General features: G+C 54.8%; 2 protein-coding genes across 2 annotated transcripts; both read left to right on the top strand.

The window, feature by feature from the left end:
* Positions 1–16,087: 16,087 nt before the first annotated feature.
* On the top strand, positions 16,088–17,683 carry COL26b_004314 (uncharacterized protein; the record flags this gene model as incomplete). Its single annotated transcript, XM_053177192.1, has 3 exons — positions 16,088–16,202; positions 16,292–17,254; positions 17,310–17,683. 3 exons carry the CDS (start codon positions 16,088–16,090, stop codon positions 17,681–17,683), a joined length of 1,452 nt encoding a protein of 483 aa, XP_053038788.1.
* Positions 17,684–18,518: 835 nt separating this feature from the next.
* Positions 18,519–19,821, top strand: COL26b_004313 (uncharacterized protein; the record flags this gene model as incomplete). Its single annotated transcript, XM_053177191.1, has 3 exons — positions 18,519–18,526; positions 18,827–19,174; positions 19,281–19,821. The coding sequence occupies 3 exons, from the start codon at positions 18,519–18,521 to the stop codon at positions 19,819–19,821; spliced, it is 897 nt and encodes a 298-aa protein (XP_053038787.1).
* Positions 19,822–20,842: the final 1,021 nt, after the last annotated feature.

Raw genomic sequence — 20,842 nt, 5'->3', positions numbered from 1 at the left:
TGGCCTGTCTGAGTCCACGTGTGGTGAGTAGGCAGGCTGGAGCTTACGCGGTGGATGAGTGCATGAGTTCGTTGTACTGGGGGGCTCGGTGAGATGACGGAGTTTGGGTGAGATCACGTCGGAGGGTCCGGAGCGGATGTTGGATGTGTCAAACTCCGCCAGCCCCAAAGTCCGCCCGCTGCGGCCCCACACGGCCGCCAAACTCCGCAATCACGGGTCGCCGAATCTCCGCCCGGCAAATGCAACCCTGGGTTGACCCCCGTGGAAGGGCGGACCGGAATAAACCTTCTCTGTCTCGTCGCATGGAAATCTCATGGACTGACGAATCCTGCCATCATCCCGTCAACTCAACACATGGACATTCCAGCAATTCGTTTCACGCCACGAGATCCCGACGTTCTGGGCCTCGAATCATTTAGCCGCATCCGTTTGCGGAAATACATACGTATGCTAAGCATGTCAGGCGTCGGCACGAGGACAGGATGACTTTACGGATTTCCCTATCCGGCGATGGCGACCCTCTACCGGGCCAGACTTCTACCAAGCCTTCAACGTCAAACGCTTCGAAAACAAGCTTACCCCGGTGCCCTGGACAGCACTGAAGCCTTCGGCCCGCCAGGGAGGGAGCTTGGGCGGGAACGCTTCCGGGACCATGAACCTCCGATATCAACCACAACCGCAAGCAGAAGAAACACTTCCATGACCCTCTCCCAGATCCCTTTGACAGATGACGATCCCTTCCTTCATCGCAAAACGTGTCCTTCGGCCAGAGTCATGCAATAGATCCGGCCCGAGCAAGATGCTCATCCTCACGATCCGAGTATCAACCTGTTTTCGGGAATATAGACCCTCATCGAAGAATGACGCGCCAGATATCGCGGTCAATCCCCCCCCCCCCCGGATGCCCAGTGTCGCCCGCACTAGCGGTCCCCAAGATCATCACTTGCCTCATTCCGAACGTTCAGTCTTTGCCCCTTGGCCAGCCCGCTCCGGGCTTGCCGTCACCACCCCCTCGATGACCTAGACTCTGTCCTTACACCAAAGCCATCTCGACCCCAACATCTGGATACAACCGGCCCAATCTCCGACGCAATGTCACACATTTCGCCAGATGGTCCTGCCTAGTAACACCCCTCCTACCCCTTCATCGTCGAGATCTAGGACTAGGCGTCTTATCTCCGACGCCAGGTTACACCGTTCGCCTAAATTCATCCCCTCCTTGACGTCTGCAGCCGGGCGCCTTCAAGCCTCATTTGCCCATTATTAGCATTGTGTCGTCAAACTGGGCCTGGACTTTGCTCGATACTCACCTAACCCCCATCTTCGCCTCTGACCATCAGCTAAGAGCCCCCCAGCCAGCGTAGAGAATTAAAGTTGAGCTGGACCATTTTGTTAGCTCCAGGCAGCTGTCCAGATCTCCAGGACGAAGAGAAGCCAGCGGGTTCCTAGCCGCCATCTTGGGTTTCGCATGCACCTGGATCGGGGACGAACAGATCCTCAAACATGGAATGATCGGGTTGGCCACACCCGCATGCAGCACAGCGGCAACTGGGCGCGCACAACGAGGGGGGGCGAGCTATGGGCATTCTCGATCTGGGCTGAGCCGGGCTTTCGAGAGGAAAGGCAGGTAGGCTAGTAGTAGACGGTGACTATGTTAGCTCCCGCACACTCGTGCGCCTGCCTCTTTCTCCGTTACCCCTTTCCACGCGCCCCCCTCCTTCAGCGTTGGTCAATCTGGCGAACGCTGTGCGAGGATAATCTCAAAAAGAAAGGCCCATTTTGAATGTGGAATCGTCATTCACCAAAGGAAAAGGGGGTTCGCGCATCGTCGCACAATAACATGACCCGAAAGGGAGGATCAAGAAGGAAGGATCAGCCGGCCGTTCGCTCGCTGACCCTCACCATTGGTGCGAACAAACAACGCAGTTGTCAATAGAAACGTCCGAAGGAAGGCGTCTATCCCAATCTTCGAGACGATCTCTCGGTATCTTTGACCTCTGTCCCGACCGCCATTGGCGTCAAGCCTGCCCTTTGGACCCCTAATCCTACCACTAGTATCGTGGGTCCTCCTAGAGAGACGGTTAGTTGGATGAACAAGACCGGTTGAGGCTTGCTTCCTGCGGGCCCGGACCGAAAGACGGCGGCGGGTGACGGAAAGTAAAAATTCATGCTAACCCAGGCCATGCCACATGTGTATACTGTGGCTGACATTGGTTGGGGCACTGCACAAGGCTCGAAAAGGGCATATCTTTCTGCATTACTGATCGTAATGTTCCTTTTATCGCTAGCCTCCGGAGCCGGTCCACGGTCTTGTCTCATGCTACCGCGGAAAGGTAGCCGAAGCGTACGAGGCATTCGTAACACAATACTCGCTGGTGGCAGCCGTCGTGTGCTATCGCTGGATTCTCTTCCCGGCACTGATTGGTTCCCGTATCCGATTCCTGTTGGTCCTTGTAGGTCAAACGATACCCTGGGATGCCTTTTCCCTGGCTACCGGCGACCTGGTAAAAGAAGGGCATCTGCTTTGCATGCTGATGCCCGGACGAGAACAGATGTGGGGGAAGACAGAAAGTGGTGGGTGTCACGCACCCAGACATCAGAATGCAGGTTGCCGGAAAAGCGCGACGCCACGAGGCGAACTAGATTGCTGCAAACAGGTTTTCGTTCCACCGCTCGAATGTCTCAAACATCCCGAAAGTGCCTGGTGGCGCTCCCCCATTGTACATGTTTGGATGTGCGTACGGCCACACGTTTCTTTTCTCCTTGTGGCGGTATTCATTCACGAACAGCAAATTGGGGGGGGTTGCATTGCTAGGCTTAGTGATAGACCATAGATCACATCGCCTTGTTCCAGCCACTTTCACTAGAGGCCAAGAGGCCAAGCCGCTCACCTGACGGTTGACAGGTCAGGAATCGAGACGGCGTGCCTTTTTTTGACCGAGCCACTGTCTGTTGTCGGTTCGGAGGAAAAAGGAAAAACGTGTCGCAGTTTATCCATGCGGAAAGGCCGTAACGGCCAGCGATTAGTAGATCGCCTACCCGCCCCCTCGAAGAAACTTTCGCCAGTGGCCTTCAGCGATACTAGTGCGCAGTAGTGCGAACAGGAGTACTGCACAAGCGCAGTAGTCTCTGCCTTAACCCCAGAGATCTGTTTGCTGGAGCCGATGGGGGTGTATCCTCAGTGTGAATGGCTTCGTGTGCGCGTAAGCCTTTGTGGTTCGCCTCGTTTCTCACAGGCATGACCCTCGGTCAATTGAGTGGCTGCTTGAGACAAGCAAGCCGAGTTGGAGCTCATCCGTCACCAACTCATCAGGTGTGTGCCTCGTCCAGCGGCACGAGTCGACAGCGTGGATAGACTTGTTTCGATGTCCCAGCTGCCCCTGTTTCGCCAGTCGAGGTTGGTTGGATTCCGCAGCGGGAAGCTTTTGGAGCCTCCAATGGAGCGGGACGCCCGGATCCATTGTTGCTCTGTGCAGCATTACTGCTCCAGGGAGGGTGAAAGCTTCCTGGCGTCGATCATCGGTCCAAACGCCCATCGCTTACGCCAGCCATTGTCATGTTTGACCACAACGGCGACGGATGGCGACGGTGGTGATTTGCGCTTTTGTCTGCCCAGGATCCTATAATGCGTAGTATTTGACGCCGGTCTGATGCCCCGAAGCTTTTCTCGATGGAATCAATTGGTTCCGCACGCCTGGTTCGCGTGGGAGACCAGTTAAGCACCACGCCGTGGTTTGACCGTTTGAACATCGTTGCTGTTTTGGACGCTGTGTGAGACATCGTCTGAATGCCGCAAAGCTAAAAGCCGTTGACGGCATGTTTGCGGCCGCCCAATCTCTCAAGGTATCATCTTTTTGGCTTTGACGGAAGCTTTGCTGGGGTCCGGGGTCTTTTGATACCAGCGATGGCTGCACAGCGGATTTGGCCCCGAAAGCTTTGTGGCATCCATCTCTCAACCCAAATGAGGCGGGTGACAGAACAACGGCGCAGGTGCCGTCCGAGGATCGATTGGGCGTGGTGCGTTGTACGTGGCATGGGGTGAAGGCCGGAAGCTTAGACGGAGAGTCTAAAGCCATGTATCGGTACTTGGGGATTTCGTCTGAACTTTCCGTGGTTGGGCACATACTTCTGCTTCGTCACCGAACACAAAGTCTCAGGTGTGGTTTTTGGCATATCAGAATTTCGTTTAGAAGCCATTCGGTAACGTGGCTGATTGGAGCATGTTCAAAGGTTGGCGGTGTCCGTTCGTCGCCATGTGTTCGTCGAGAGTGGGATGGAATACTCTGGCGCAATCAGTTCCCTGGCGTCCCGAGCTTAGAAGCAGCTCTCCGCGCCAAACTCTGTTCACAGTCAATTGCCGAAAAAGGTTCCTAAATATAAGATATCTAATCCACGGTTTGGAGTAATTGGTGGTCAATAAGTTGCTGGAAAGGTTGCTCAGCCACCAGTAAATACATTGCCACCGACAATAAAAGCACAGGCAGTGAGCAGCAACCCTACCTAGTGAGAGACGTTGCCCGCTTGGAGGCTCATCTAGTCGTCATGGAGCTTCTTATTCGAATTCTGTGGCCAAATTTGCTCAGAGACAGTCAGTGTGAATAGCGCTTTCGCGTTCTCCTGGCCATGCGATCGACGTGTAGAGCACTGTGCGAGGCATGTACTGGAAGTGACTGTTGCTATAGAACACCTGTGGCTGCACAAGTTATTTCAAAGCCGTCTTAGGCCATGCTACCGTTGTCTAGTCTGATGAAAGAGAATGACTGATATGAAACGTTTCCTGAAATTCTGAAGTGGCCCAGGAGTCTTTCAGTCGCTTGCATTAGAGCTGCAAATTAGCAGCAACAAGAGACATGCAAGGTCCGACGTCATAGAGTCTGGGAAACCTTGGTGATGTGTCAAGGGTTGCGCAATCGGAGCTCGACAGTGTCGAGGCCAAACGTCTGTCGTCCGAAGTCTGCAAGGACGATGGCCCTGAGACCCTGAGCGTCAAGATAGGCATCGTACAGCCTAACAGCGAATCCATGGGGCTTCCTCTTCGTCCCGAGACAGACGAGGAGGAAATTGACAATTCCAGTACCATGTAGTGTCGTGGCACAAAAGGGCGATAGCTTTTCGAAACCGTCTTGCTAGAGCTGACCACAAAAGATTTCCTACTTCCAAATAAGCTATTGCTGGAAACAGAAGGTGACAAAGAATCGACCTCAAAAGGCAACAATCCAATAACACAGCTGATTTGTTTACAGATTGTGACTTTGGGGCCTTCCGAGCTGAGAATTTGTTCGTTTCAGAGGGCGGCGATTTCGGTGCAAGCGCGTTGAAGCCACCGTCGTCTACTACTTTACGCACGCCGTTGAAGCACCTGCGTCATATGAGATTGCAGAGCCAGCTTTGTCCGTGCGACTGCCACCGAGATAGTCTCAGGAACTGAGGGGCAGGGCTGATTGAATTGCCGATGGCTGGACTTCTCAGGATACTCTCGGACAGGAGGGCGCTATGGATGAAACTCATATGACGAGCGAAGGGTTATAGTACCGGCTTGCCGATGTCTACGTTCTTGACGTCGAACGAAACTTGAAGCAACGTCCTACTGTGACGATCGTCCCGATCGGTCGTCTTCCCCGTGGTATCGAATCCATGTGGACGAAAACGGACGTTGACCGACCAGTCAATCCTTTCTTGCGAGGCGCAGGGGTCCAGGGGCGGCTCTGTGTCGGCCAAATACCATGAGAATTAGGCTAGATGGGAATGCAACGGCATGCCCATCTGATGTGCTTCCATGGTCGACCCTGGGCCTGGAGTGAGCCGGAAGCCACGACTCGCTCCCTCGCTTGCCAAGGGGTTCGACGGCGTGGGTCTCGCCGATTGAGGACAGAGGGGGCCCGCATGTCCGAAGCTCACGAACCGTGTGGGGACAACGGCCGACGATGTTGAAAGTGCGGGGGACTGGGAATAGTGCTGCCACAGACGAGGATTCGAGAGAAATGGGCCAAATATCTTGAAGGACTCCTTGTGTTGCCAGACTTGTGTACGTGGCTAGCATTTCCTTGGTGCCTGCTTCTCAATATGTGAATAGCGTTTGCATTGCCTCGGATTCGGTCTGTGTCTCGGATGCAGCATCAACGACTACACGCTGGGTTATCCGGACGAGATATCCGTGTAGAAAATGGTATCGTTTGTTGACCCATCGCTTTCGTGAGCGCCCCCACAGCACCGGTGGTGAATGACCAGCTAGTCTTGGTTGAACTGAACGATTTCAGAAATTCTTTTTCCCGTACTACCGGACGAGCGCCTTGTTTTTTTTCCTCGAATGAGACCAAAGGCATCTGTCGGTGTCAAGACGAGGGTGGATTAGTATGGATTTGGTGCCGTTGCGCAGTCTGAGACGCCCGTGCGGATCGCCCGCAGAGCCGGTTTTCTTGAAGCGATGAAAGGCCTCGGCTCACTGACATCTCATTTCCCTTGAGAATTGCCGCACTAGAGAGGCTTGAGCTGGTTGATGTTGTCCCGATGTTGGCTGCCGACGAGGCATATTGCTTCCCAGGTGGGAATTGTGTAGTTGGGGATGCATCCCGGCCCAGTGTTGGCCACCACCCAATACGCTTTCTTGATGTGGACGGCAGCGAAGATCCTACACTGGCAGGTGGAAGAAACGTGGCACACAAATGTGTGGAACCGATGGGCCGTCACACAGATGCAAAGGCGGCTCAGGCAGCCTTTTCCCGCCTACCTACTGCGTAAAGACTGTGAAGACCAGACCCCGCACCCCTTATCCCTTGAGCGTCTGCCCTGTGTTGTCTTGTGTCCATGCCCTCGCCTGCGCATAATTCAGAATGCCTCCTTCAAAGAGGACAGATGTCTGCTGAATACGGATCCTCATCATAACGCACTGTGCCAATAAATTGTTCGCATGGGTCAACATCGAGTGCTGCCTGCATTGGGTAAATGCATGATAAGACGCCGGCCCCGATTGTCTTAACCGAGGTAGCTAGTTTGTCTTATTTTTCTCGTCCAACTCGGAAGAGGTCGATGCGTGTCTCTGGCAGAATCCGCGCCGGATTGTTCTCAGTGTATGTACCTCCACGTGGGACAGCCAAAAGCCATCCACTTTTTTGCGTTTAATGATGATGTGCAAGATGCCGCATCCTGGAGATGGAGGGTGACAGGGGTAGGGATTATCGTCCGCGCACTGGGGATCTTTTGAAGCGCGAACTGTCAAGCACGAGTGTCCTCGCGGATGGAAAACGAAGACTTTCGAAGAATGATGTCGTTGGGTGAATTGGATGTCACGAGCAGGCATCATGGAACCCTATTCCAAATCATAAGGACCCGACAACAAGTCTCATTGATCTCGCTGGCTGTCCGCTCCAAAAGACGTGTATCCGTAGATAGCTCACGGGAAGTGTGACGGGTTTGGCAGATGGCACACAGCGAACGGCTTCGGCGAACAAGGTTCGCTGATCTTTGCTTGGAGTGCTCCTGAAGGCTGGTGGAGTCCCTTGGGTGATTGACTCGAAGAGTGATCTGATTTGTTGCATCTTTCCACGAGCTGGGAATCAAATGGAGAAGTGACAGCGGGGAGCAAAGAAGCAGACGCACCCGTGCACAGGGAGCGCTAGGACTCGAGGTCTGTGTGCTGCGAGCGCCGTTCAGCGTTCAGGAGGCGACTCTCGTTGGTCTGATCCAACTTGACAAACAACGCGATCCATGCTTGCGGTGTCTCCCGTTGCCCAATCTGTTCATGTTATGGCCCTGCTGGCTGGTTGCCAACCGCCAATCCCGACCACGATGTTTCTCCTAATCGTAGTCAAGTGGATAAGCCTCCTTATTTCTTTTGCCAGAACCTGTTGATTAACTGCCATCAAAACTCGGCGCTGCCTCGGGCCTGACGCAGTGTTTGCATATTTGGTGCGGGAAAGATTAATTGATTTCGAGTCAGGCGAGACGTGGCCATTCATAGACGACATCTGCCGCTGGGAAGGGGGAGTTCGGTGTGCGGCTAACACCATGGCCGAGTACTATTGAGATGTGAGGCTCCTGCTGACTGTTGTGTGTCCAGAGGCAATTTAGCAGCCACCATCGAGTGTGGGTTGTGTCGGCGACGCTCGCCGAGGGCGGGTTTGGTTGTTTGACATTGGCCTTGGCTGCGTTGACATGCCGTGGTCGTGCTACTAGCGACGCAGACAAGAATATACCCAAACCCATACAACACTAGTTGCTGTCGTGTGGCCGATCCAGTGTCTGAGGGTTTCAAATCGGAGATAGCCAATGTCAGATCAGCGTAACTGCAACAAAAGAGGCGGTAAACCTTTCACCCAGGCTTTACCAGCCGACAGCTGGACATGAATTTGCCGGGAGCCTGGACAGCAGGGCTGTTGCCGGCTGTGATGTGGGGGTTTCCGACCCGAAGTCTCTTTCTCTAAAGATGGGGAACGGCGGTGGGCATTGTGTATCGGAATCGGTGTACGGATATACGTACTGCATACATGAGCCTGGCCGTGCAATGGTTCGGGCGAGGACAGTGAGTTACAGGGCACGCCAGGTCTGCCTTTGTTTGTTGCCGTGCTTATTAGCCCTAGCGAGACAGATTACGGAGTCGAGACCGACGCCCTGGACGTGAGGGAGGCACGGAGGTTCAACGGAATGTCCTTCTTTCCCAGGAGTGCATCCAGCAGAGCGGGAGACTCACAATTCGTCAGCGAGCAGGTAAGCCCCGAGGGTGGTGCGTGTTTTGGCAGAAGCGAAGCTGGGACGTCGATCATGTTGTTTCTTTTTGGAGGGTGATTATTAAAGTCTGAATTCCGAGGGTCCGAGTACTAAGAGAGAAGGCAAAAGTTGAGGTCGGCAGAGTAGGTAGCAGAACGGGGAGAAGGAATATGAGCGGTCTCAGACGTCCCAGCAGTCTGGCTGACTGCATGTCGAACAACGTGGCTGGCGGACGATCATGTGCGGGTGCAAACAGGTGCGGTACAGCAACGAGTATTGGTTGAGTTTTGGCGGGGAGTTGACGTCGTGGAGGTCGGTACGAGACTGCATCCGTTCTCGAGGCTTGGTCAAGGCGATAGTTGGACTGCCGAGAGCGTGCGCGCAGCAGGGAAGGGGGAAGAAGCAATGATCGACTGCGGCAAGTTGTGCGGGCTATCCATAAGAGAGCCTATTGGTGTTGGTTGATGAGTATGACATGCGGTGGCAATGGTTTTATTGGCGGTTCTTTTCTTCGGCGACATGCGACATGGACCCTGACGCGGTGTTTCGTTTCTGCTTGAGAGAGGTTTTGTTGGATACGAGAAAAAGCTGGGTTTCTGGTGAGGAGGCGCAGATAATGTTTTCTTTCGCGCAGTGCGGCGTCAGTGATTCGTCCCGTTTGGGAGGCGTGCGCAGCGAGAGAGAGAGAGAGTGTGTGTGAGAGGCGGTTTGAAGCATGGCTTTCTGCTGTGTGGATGAGCGAGATGGAAAAGGAACTGACTGGAGCTGCAGACCGAAAGTGCAGGTACCTCGTCTCGTGGGAAAAGGTGGCGCTGCATGTACGTATCGGACGTGTACTCGACACAAGCCTCACGTGGTCATCGGGAGATCGCGCATTGCAGGAAGGACGGGAGGGAAATCTCGCTGGGCGAAGGCGGTGCGGTGCTGGGCCAGGTTGGTGGTGGTCCTGGTGCGAATGGAAGGAAGCCCGGTACCTTCCGCGGGAATACCTACCACCCTAAGGTGCCTGCGTCCCCTAGCACCAGGTACCTAGGTAAGGTAGGTACGGTAGGGAACCACAAAAGCAGGCAGCCCTGAGCAGTTACAGTCAACCTCCATTCAATGGACTGAGTAAGTACCTCGGGGAGTATGTACTTGCATTGCGAAGTGCGATGAAACCAGAAATGTTCAGCAGAAAGAAAACTGCCTGCCTGCCCACAGGTTCGTTCGTTCGCCTTGCACGAAACAGACTTTTACACTTCAACTTACTAGTGCCTGCCTCGCGACATGCTGCGTGCTGTGCCGTGTGTACAATAACTTACTGCGGTATGGATATTCGTAGGTGCGAAGACACGAGGAGCGATGTGAAAGCATGTGGATGGGTACGTATCTCTTTGCACCTTTCTGGCCACTTAGGTAACTGACTGCGACGTACAGCCACCATCTCGCATGAGACCAGGAAGGCGAGGACAACACGTGTAGCGGCTCGACGTAACGTAGCCGCGCCCCCATGTGGCCGCGCCGGAAGTACCTCGTGGGTACCTTACCTCAACGTGAAAGGCAGTTGCCAGCTGAAGCCCGACTTGCCCGCTGGAACTTAGGTAGTGTACTGCGAATCCATTCCCATTCCCATTTCTCGATGCTCCATCATGTGCTGATCACACACGACACTTTCCACTTTTCGAGACCGCCTCCTACTGCACTTGCGACATACTGATCGCCAAAGTAAAGCATAGGCATGGACATGGACATGGACATGATCTAGCCCACGACGTGAAGCGCAGTCCTTTTGAGTTGGTGGACGGGAGGCGGAAAAAAAGACGGGCAGTGGAAAAAAAAAACAAAAAAAACAACCAGGGCAGAAAGGCTAAAAAGAAAAAAAGAAAAAAAAATGAGAGAGAAAAAAAACAAAAGCTTCCCCCACTTCGCACGAGGTTCCCTTGTCAGTGCCTGGCGGCTAGCGCCGTCCACCTTACCACTCCTACACGGCCTTCACTTTAGCTTTTGAGCACACACCATGGGGCATATCTCATCTTGTCGTCCTCGTCTTGGTCCTCGAGATTGAGGCGGTGGTGCAAGCTGCAACCCTCCTCCTCTCCTGGTCCAGCCACTGAGGCGCGGACGTCACCGGTTCCGGGGGAGCTGTTGGTCTTAGGTGCGCCTATGAATGGATGTTGACCTCTGCTGACCTTGACGGGCGTTCCAGACTGCGTGCCGAGTAACACCAACGTCAGTTTCTTTGATTCTTACCCTGCCTTTGGACAAAATACGGCCTTCCCAGATGATGGGCATGCTTCAGCTTGAGACTGCCCTGAAGCCGGAATTTCCATTGTTTACAGATTCCTTGGGACGGTCAGCACCTTAAGGTACCTTGCCACGGCATCTACACGAAATGCCACCTGCCACGGCCAGGTTGCCAACGTGGGGTCGCTGCAGACTGCTTACCTGTGTACATATTGTCTCGCATGCCACGCCGGCCACCAAAGCTATCTTAGCAGGTGGGTATGCACAGGCACGCATTATTCTTGCTAAGTGTTCCAATAATACTCGAGCGTGCAGGAACGACAGAGCAGCAGGCAGGTAGCACACTAGGTACACTATCAACATCGTGCTCTTGGCCAGAGAGGATACCCACAGCTCAGCTGGACATGTCCATTGTCTTTCCGACGTCCGGCGCACCTACACAGACACAGACAGCAGCACCATGGTGGCTTCTTTTTGTTGAGTGCCGCGAGAAGAGGAAAGGGAGATCGGGTGCCTCTGGTGCGAGCCTCTTGCGAACACTGTACACCATGGAATGCAGTTGGAATCCAACCACGCTCCATCACCTTGGCCCAGTCTTTTGGGTGCTTGGATTATCGAGCATAGCGGGATGGATCCGTCATTGGATTGGACGTGCAGATCCTCCCTTACGCAGTCACTAACCTCACCACGCGTCCTGTCTTTCTACCTTTCCGTGGTTGACATCGCAAACGGCGCTGCTCCCAGCTAGTCCCCCACACGCTGCGCACGAGGCAAGCAGCCAAAATGCTTTGGGCGCTTCAAGCACCGCACGCGGCAGTCATGGTCAAGCCCACGCCGTGCCTCATTGATGGTTATGCTTACTTGGCAGTTGGTGCTCTGCACAGAAGCATACGCAGTATACCCGCGCATACCTACCGCAGTACTCCATGCCGCCCAGTATCAACTACCCTGCTGGGCTGGAGACACTTTTGCCGCTGGATCGCCAATGGCCAACCCATCACCATCACTTTCACCCATCCCATCCATACCACCATGTGCTGGCTCGTGGCTTTGGGTTTGGCTGTGCGCCTGCCCGCCTGTCCATCACCGTCTGGGATGACGAGAAACACCACCCTCTTCCGACTGGTCCCCGCCGCCCGGAGCCCGTCCTTTGGCCTGACAGCCCTGTCCTTTCATCCCGATCCCTTCCTTCGGTGAGGAAAGGGGCTCGTCGATGAAGGGGTCCCTTGGCTTCAGAATTTTAATCACCCGGCGGCGTATCCCCCGGGGCCACCCTCCGCTTCTTTGCGCTTGGGTCAAGGTCCATGGCCGTTCGTTTTCTTTTTTGGATCTTGACTCCTCCATCCCCAAACTATCCACATTTACACGAGCATTTGGAGCTGTCCGTACTATTCACATGGCCATTGCTGTGCGCCAGGCACAACCACACGCACTCACAAGGTATATGCTGACCTGGTTCAACCAAGACGAGTTGATCAGCCCGCAAGTCCCTCTTTGTGAGCTGTCGGCGACTCCTATCAACTCACTTCTGCTGGGGTTGTCACTGAGTAAGTTTTTCTAGGACCTGCCAATAATACCTAGGTACCATATCTATATGAGTGCACACATGCGGATAATTCATCCCAGCATTGGCACTCCGTGAGCCGCGGTCCTTATTGACGCCGCTGGAATTCTCGGCCGGCCTCTAAAGCGCGGTGCCTTGCACCCCCGTATGATTACCAGTCATGATTAGCGGCAGCAACACGGCCTATCCGGACGTGCTTTCCTCCCGGAACGGACGCTGGCGATCATGTTCCGGCTGCAAACAAATACAGCACGCTCTAGTCGCTGGATCGGGGACCGGACCAGACTCCGAGCCTGAATAACGAGAGTGACGCCCAGATGGCGTAGATGCAGGATACAAGTGGCACACTCCAGACATGATCGGTCCGGCTTTCTTCCCCCTCTTCGTCGGCCTGTCCTGTAGGGCCTGTCTCGCCATGATGGCCCGCCGGCTTCCTTCTACCCCCGCCAGTTCGCAAGCCCCGACAGCGGGTGGCATATTTGGAGTCGATCAATTGTGAGACGAAACATGAAAACAGCGGGCCCGACGTCGGCTTCCTCCATGATCCATCAACTCCCATTCCTTTTAACGCTGGGCGTCTCTTCCACGCTGCCCGAGACCCGGCTTTGGGACAGGTCTGGCCTGACCAACATGCCTGCCCGACCTGGGTCCGTTCTGGTCTGGCATCGACAATTTGATGAGGGCCAGTGTCTACTATGGTGTCTGTATACCAACGGACAATGCCGGTTCATGTGCAACGGAACTGCCAGCCAATTACGCGATAAACAAGCCTACAGTTTAGGGCATAATTTGCGATCTGGAGCCCTGCTGCTGTGTCGCATGGGGTGTTCATCCTCCCACTACTATGTACAGAGCACATACTTATGATGATGATTCAGGGTTTGTGCTTCCAGGTCTACAAGGGCTCCAGGAACCGCGGGCGCGGATGGCGGATGCCAATTGCCAGACGCATGGGAAGAAACAACGAGAAGACCAAGGCGCCGGGCAGGGCTTGTCGCGCACGGATAGAGAGACGACAGGATCTCAGATATACTGCTTCATTTCATTGGATATTTTTATCTGTTCCTCGACGGCGCCAGAAGAGGCCCATGATTCTTCTGTACTCGACAGTTCTGCAATGGCTATCATCACCAAGGACAAAGTTTAACAACAGAGGAGGCACGCACCACAGACGTATTGCGTACATGGTGTGCTGTAAAGTACGCGACGGATACACAGGCACATAAACGGCCACGACGAAAAAAAAAACCTTGCCATGGATGCCACACGACAAGCAGATGGATGCTCGATGCATGTGAGGGCCGCGACCCCACTCACATCGGAGACGTCTCCTGAGCTTCCCAGCGTGGTTTGGCACATCCACGAGGGCGTGCGTATCGATACATGGGCAAGACCAGGCTGGGCTGTCTGGACGCCATGTACACTGCAAGGTAAGGTGGTGATGGAGCTGTCCCTCTGGGGCGTGCGGGCAGGGATGATGGGCTTGGCGGGACAGCCATCGCAGGTATCCGTTACCGCGCAGGCCGGGAAATAAGAAACGCCAACAGCGCCCATGCGTGGGCAAAACCACCCGAGCAAGGTTCGGTTGTGCTGCCATTTTGTGGCACGACGGCGCGGGCTCGCAGGGTATGACAAAGAGGTGGAATAGGACTTGGTGTGCAGGCACGCTGAGGTGATGCCGGGTCTACAGTACCTACGGACGAGGTACTTTTCTCGTCTGCGTCGACATGGACGCTAGAACCCCCCCCCCCTGCCTTGTCTCTGGAGGCGTGGGCTGGACGGAGCGGAGGGTGGGCTGGCAGCGGCACCCCAAAAGAGCACGGGTACATGCACTCGATCGGGCTACGCCTGTACTTTAATCAGGTTGCGAGGACAGGACAGGACACGGCACGGTAGTACCTAACCGCCCATGGTTGCGCAGCGCAATAACACCTTAGCTAAGATACCTTATTTTCAGGTCGACGGCGCATCGCAAGGATGGGCGGCAGCTCTTCGGCAAGAGACGCAGGAAGAAGGTGGTTGTGTCGATGGATATACGGTACGGATACTGATACTGCATAGTGTATGTTCCATGGTGATGATGGTAACAGTGAAGGAGGAGAACCTACCGCAGTAAGGTGAAGAACAAGACCAAGAACAAGAGCAAGCGCGAGAACCAGACGGAAAGGCCTGCCGTTGCTCGAGCCAGGACCAGGACCAGACCCAGATCAAGAGGCACGCACCTAACCTAACATCACCTCACCTCACCACTTTCACACTTAGGCACCCTACCTGCCCGCGCCTTACCTACCTTACGGATGGACGCCAGTGCCACTCCAGCGTCCATGTTCCGGCGCCTGTTCGTTCGCCCACCTACCAGCTTAGGTACCTTACCTACCTACACACTACCTACCTGCCTTGCCCAACCTTTTCCCCTCACTCTTCTCCAGATCACAAACACCCAGTCAGTTGCGTTGCTGCTGTTGATGCTGCGTCAACTCGCTCGCCTGGACCTGGACCTGGACGTGGACGTGAACATGGACCTGCATCTCTGTGCCCCCTCTGAATTGCTGCAAAGTACACACGTTGCTTTTGTCCTCGTCAGTCTTCTGTGCCCCTCTGGCCAGAAAAAAAGGGAATGGGATGTGGGATAAGATACACACATCTGACCCAGGTATTCGTACCATTGACCAACCAAGGCACAATCCAAATCAGCGCCAGGCCACATCCCCATCCGCTGCTCCCCCCATGTGAGGTAAGGTAACGAACGTAAGGTACTTGTGCATGTATTCATACGGATACAGCAGAGATGGATAGTTTACCCTCACTCCCTCGTTGCCCCTACCCCCTTGTCCCCAGAAACCCTGTGTCTTGCCCTGTCCTTGGCTTGACCTGTGCAACCGTGGCCCCCCCCCCCGGCTGAGGTACATTGCACGGTACGAAGACCGTCGCTCTCCCTGGTGCCGTCTCTTTCGCTCTTTCCTGTGGGTCTCTACTGGCTCCTGGCTGTGGCTCTTGCTCTCGCTCTGCGTCTGTGTCTGCGTCTACACGTCTGGCTGCTCTACTCAGGCCAAGTCATCCTAGCGCTGCCGTTTGTTCAATTCCATCTTATCCCCTCCACCCCCAGCTCTTCCCAGTCTTGAAACCGACTGCCTCCAGCCGTCTTTCTCCTCCACCCGCCCTCGCCTACGCCGACCCTCGAGTTTGCTAGACCTCTCCTCCTTGTTTCCTTGACTTCGTCCAACTTAACCTCGTCTGCGTCCTGCATCCTCGCCGTCGCTTTCGCCTTCCACCATCACCTCCTCATCACCGCCGTATCCAACACCACACGCTCTTTACCTTCAAATCCCAACCATCTGACCAGCCTGCGACTATCAGACGCCTTCTCAAAAGGCTGCCGTCATCGCATGATCTTCGTCAACGGGCCACGGACAATTCGATTGTTCTCAACGGTACTACTGCGCACATAGCCCGTCTACTTAATCTTCCTCGCCTCGCCCGAGAGTCATTCGCCCTAGACGTTTGAGCCGTCGACCCCAACCACCGTCTCGAACCGACTTGCGCTCGATATAGCTCTCAGCATTCGTTCTTCCCAGTAGCTTACGACAAACACACAACATGGACGCGCAGCGACCAATCTCTCAGAAATTGCCCGCGGGGTTGGCAGGGGTCTTGAATCCAGATGAGAACCGCGACTCGGCCTACTTCTCTAGCACAGATGCATCCAGCAAGCGTACGTCGACGGTGGAGTCATTACGAATGATGCAACGACCATTTAGCTAACACGCACCCTGACAGACAACTCTGCTGCCTCCTGTGTAGGCAACGTCCTCAGTCCCACCGGCTCAGGCTACCAGTCATCGTTGGCCGACAAGACGCCCTCTCCAGTCACCGCGAACCTAGTACCCCAACCCCTTGTGTCGCCCGCGAGTAACATGAGCGTCGCCTCCATGGTTTCGCCGACGACACCCGGGAGTGCCGATCCGCGCAGATTCGAACGACCGACGTCCTTGAACTCGGATCCGCAACTGCTTGCTCAAGACTTCGGCACCGCTTCACGCAGAGAGAGTGTCGACAGCAGGATAAATCAGGGTTTTCACGAGATGAGGCTAGGCGGAAACTCCCCCTACGCAAGTCACAACCAGTCGACAACGTCGATTCAAAATACTCTTAACCAGCAAAGGAACCCGCGTCAGGGTCTGGACAATCTCTCGGTACACCGCATCTCCAACGGCTACCAGCCAAGTAATGATAGAAATCCTGACCCTAATCCAAAGATCATCCGAACCGCACCCGCCATCACCGGACCCGCTACCAGCAACATCGCGAGGGCTGCCGAGCCGACTAAGGGTCAAGCTTGGGCCTTCCCGGAGGAGGAGATTCAGCGAATCGGGCCTCACGATGCCTACCTTGACTCCAGACGCAGTAGCGTTGCCGAATCCATCGCCAGCAGTCAGTTTACCACCGAATCGAGGTTGCCCCCGGGCCAAAGACGCTTGGACGAGCCTACCGACTTCAACAACCGCCTCTCGAGCACCTCATCCGATTTTCCTCCAGTACACCACCACTCGCTGCAACATAAGCAGATCGGAGATCTTCGCGATGACGACGCCGCCTCGAGAACAGGAGCCCAGCCGTACAGCCGCACCCCAGAGCTGCGTAAGAGTCATAAATTGGCGGAGCGAAAGAGGAGAACGGAAATGAAGGAACTGTTCGACCAGTTGCGAGACTTGATGCCCCAAGAGCGGGGTTCCAAAGCTTCCAAGTGGGAAATTCTTACAAAGGGTAAGTAACTAACGATAACCTCGGTCGCGGCGGGAGATATCTGACCTAGTTGCAGCAATTTCTGAGCACCAGCGTATGGCGGATGTCGTTCGGATTGTCCAGGGACAAAATAGTACCGTGATGCAGGAGAACGACGCCATGCGACAGGACAATCATAACCTCCGAGTTGATATTCAGCGTCTCCAGAGTGAACTGCACAACCTCCGAATGCAACAAGCGCCAACAGGCCAGGCTCCCCCGCAAGCCCAAGTACCACCGCCCCCTCAGCAAGCACCTTATCAGACGGACCCCTACACAAGTCGTCGCGAGCTCCCGCCTATTAGAGGGCTGAACGGCGCGATTCCCAATGGGCCTGACTCTATGACCGGCGTACAGTACGAAGCACCTAGAGTCAACGGCGGTTATCGTCCTGCAGAGGCGAGGTATTGAGCAAACAAAGAACCTTGCCCAAGTCCTAGCAGCATACACTTCATCATCTCTTAAATCACGCCGACTTGAATCAACCAGAGCGGCAAATCGCAAACGCGGGATGATGGTTTGGTGGACCCAGTCAAAACAACGTTCCACCGTCCGTGACCTTCACGAGAGGTTCGCGTGTTTTATTACAGTTCTGTACCCTGAGATTATGCTTTTCTCTTTTTTTTTGTCGGGAGAATCGCATCTCCTATCTTTTGTGTCGAATGTGCCAATACGCTGCTCTACGCCAGCAGGTCACATTCAGTCAGTCCGAGCCCAGTGGATTGCTGGCAGCGAGGGACGCCCTGATACCCTCGTGCTTCGTCGGTTGATAAAAAGTCAGACGGCGCCATTTTTTTTTCTCTTGCGTTTTGGAAAGCAAAATTGATACGGGGTATCGGTATGGCGAGGACAGGAAGGGGTCGGTGTGTTCAGGTGTATATACCCACGTGTTGGTCCATGTTAAAGCAATGTCGGCTGGGATCGTGATCAGATCCCAAGCCTTGCGTCGGGAAGAAAAATCAAAAGTTATGGGGAAACCGTGGGGCAGGTTCGATGATTGACGCTTTTCATGGATTCTGACAATATCAACTGACCGGGGCGGAGCTAGGTGAGATCTAGTCCGTCTCCCAGCGACGAGCTTGGTTCTCGTTGGGCAGTCGAGTAGCCAGTGAGCTACAAGTTTTAATCGTCTAGATGAATCCGAGACCTTTGAGTCGAAGTACAGTGTTTTTCGTGAACTTGATCCCTAGGTAGCATAGACGTATGTGAAATACGTTCAAAGACACAGAGCATCTGCAAATATCGAATGGTAATGTTAGTGCCTGCCGTGAGGACTGAAGTTCGGAGTGGGTCACGGCTGTGTGCGCTAGAGCCCAATGTGGGCTAGCGCGTTCCCAATCGAGACCACTTTACACGGCAAACCAAAAATTTCCATTTCGCTCGTCAGTCGATTGCCTCCGTCTGCTCACATCGCCATCGTCGTCTACCGTATCCCACCCACTCCCAAGGACCATTATCCTTCACAATGTGAGTCTTACACCATTGCTATCGTCGAGATTTTCATACCGGAATGCCGCGCACGAACTGGAGCTAATTGGCCCCCCCGACATACAGGCAGTCCATTCGTCGTGCAGCCACCCGCGCCAGCTTGACCAGCGCCATCTCGGCCGCTGCGTCCGCCGCGCCCAAGACGCAGTCCATCGCCTTTGCCCTGCGCTCCGCCAACGCTGTGAGATGCTTCTCCGTCGCCGCCCCGAGGGCCTTCTCCCGCTCCATCGCCTTGTGCGAGGAGGAGCAGCAGCAGTCGCAGCAGTATGCGTCCGAGGGCGCGAACCGTCCTCCCCCGAGTGAACACTGCATTTTTGTCCAGAACTACCCCTTCAAGGTCTCCAGAGACGAGATCGCTGAGGCCTTTGCCAAGTTTGGAGAGGTCGTTGGCGTTTCGCAGCCTCCCAGGAAGACGTACGTTGTTAATCCTTGCCCCGTTCCCTCTCCCTCGCGATAGCTTTTACGCAAGCAGAAAGGGGAGAACGATGAAGAATGGTTTGCTGACATGGCTCGAATACAGTTTCTGCTTTGTCTACTACAAGGACGCAGCCTCCGTCCAGGAGGCCGTTCGGGAGGTGGACGGCACCTTCTGGCATGGCCGTCGCATCGCCGTCAAGGAGACCGAGGCCAAGGCTCCGAACTCTGAGAGACGCTCAAGGCCCGAACGTCGGTCCGTAGACAACAACGTTCCGACGGACACGCTCTACATCGGAAACCTGTCCTTCGAGGCCACCGACGCGGAGCTGAACGAGCTTTTCGGCGTCTTCCAGAATGTCAAGGACGTGCGTGTCGCGGTCGACAAGATGACGGGCTGGCCTCGCGGGTTTGCCCACGCACAGTTCCACTCGGTTGAGGCTGCGCAGGAGGCCAGAGCCGCGATTGAGGGCAAGGTTCTCCGCGGGCGTGAGGTCAGGGTCAACTTTGCGGTTAGCAAGCAGGAAGAAGACCCCAGAGCCGTCAACAACCGCAGGGCTCGTAACGCGCGGGCCAGGGAGGCCGAGGGCGATGCTGCTCAGGCCGAGGAGCAGAGGAAGCACCAGACCAACAACTGGGACGCCTAAGCGACTCTGTCCTTTCTGATGAAGGCGGACAGACACGTGTATACCCTGTGTCAAGGGATGGGGAACGATTCACGGTTCTGATGTGTAGGATTATTTTTCTCCATCGCGCGGAAAAAGGGCGGTGGCGGGCGTCTGGCTTTTTCTCGCATTCGGGGGACTTGGGGACCAAGGCAGGGGAAAGTCTGGTTCTATGACCTGTTCTATGACCTATGACCTTTTTGCCATTTTTTCGCCACGGATTCGATAGAGAAAATGGGGCAGATGCCATCTGATGGATGAGAGAGATGGTCTCGGTCGCATAACGACTCGACCCTACGGCGTGTATCATAATCATGTACAAAAGTCACGGTTCGCATACGAAGAGAAGAAGCAGGGAAGAAAGAAAAAAAGTAATCATCTCCTTTCTAACGTTCGCCCCGGGAGGTCAGAGTACCCCACCCAGTCTTGTTCTTCCTATGAGGGTTTTCTTTCCGAATCCGTCATGATATCTATCGACGCCCGTTGAGTCTTGGTTCTGCGTTACACTACAGATACACAGTGTACAGAACGATGCGCGATAATATATCGTGATGGTTCCCGGTAAGTCATGGCATCCTGGCGCAACAACACACGAGCACTTTAAAGAAAAAAATGGCCGATCTTTCTGTACCTTTCTCGGGTTGCGACGCTGTGAGGGCGGCCTTGCCGGCCTTGACTGACAAGCATCACGGAATTAAGAGAGAAGGGGGGGAGAGAAGACATCCCAAGGGCCGTTGAACGAACACCCCCCTCCCCCCGGGCACCCGGGATCCCGTGCCTCTTTCATGACTGCTGTCTTGTTCTCTCGGCATAATCCATACACGGGCCAGGTCAAGCCCGCGCCGCCGCCACCGCCGCCGCCGCCAACCAAACCAACCCCCCCTCTAGGCTCGGGAGTCTATCGAGATGGCCAAAGCTTCGCCCAAGGCCCAAGGCCATACCGGTCTTTTATGAAAGTTGGGCAGCCGGGGGACCGAGGTGAGGTTTTTTGGCGAGAGGGGGG

The sequence above is a fragment of the Colletotrichum chrysophilum genome (genome assembly GCF_026319265.1).
Source record: "Colletotrichum chrysophilum strain AFK26 chromosome Unknown scaffold_26, whole genome shotgun sequence".
In the NCBI taxonomy this organism is placed as follows: Eukaryota; Fungi; Ascomycota; class Sordariomycetes; order Glomerellales; family Glomerellaceae; genus Colletotrichum; species Colletotrichum chrysophilum.
Note: the sequence above shows the minus strand (reverse complement) of the source record. Positions and strands in the feature narration are given on the sequence as shown.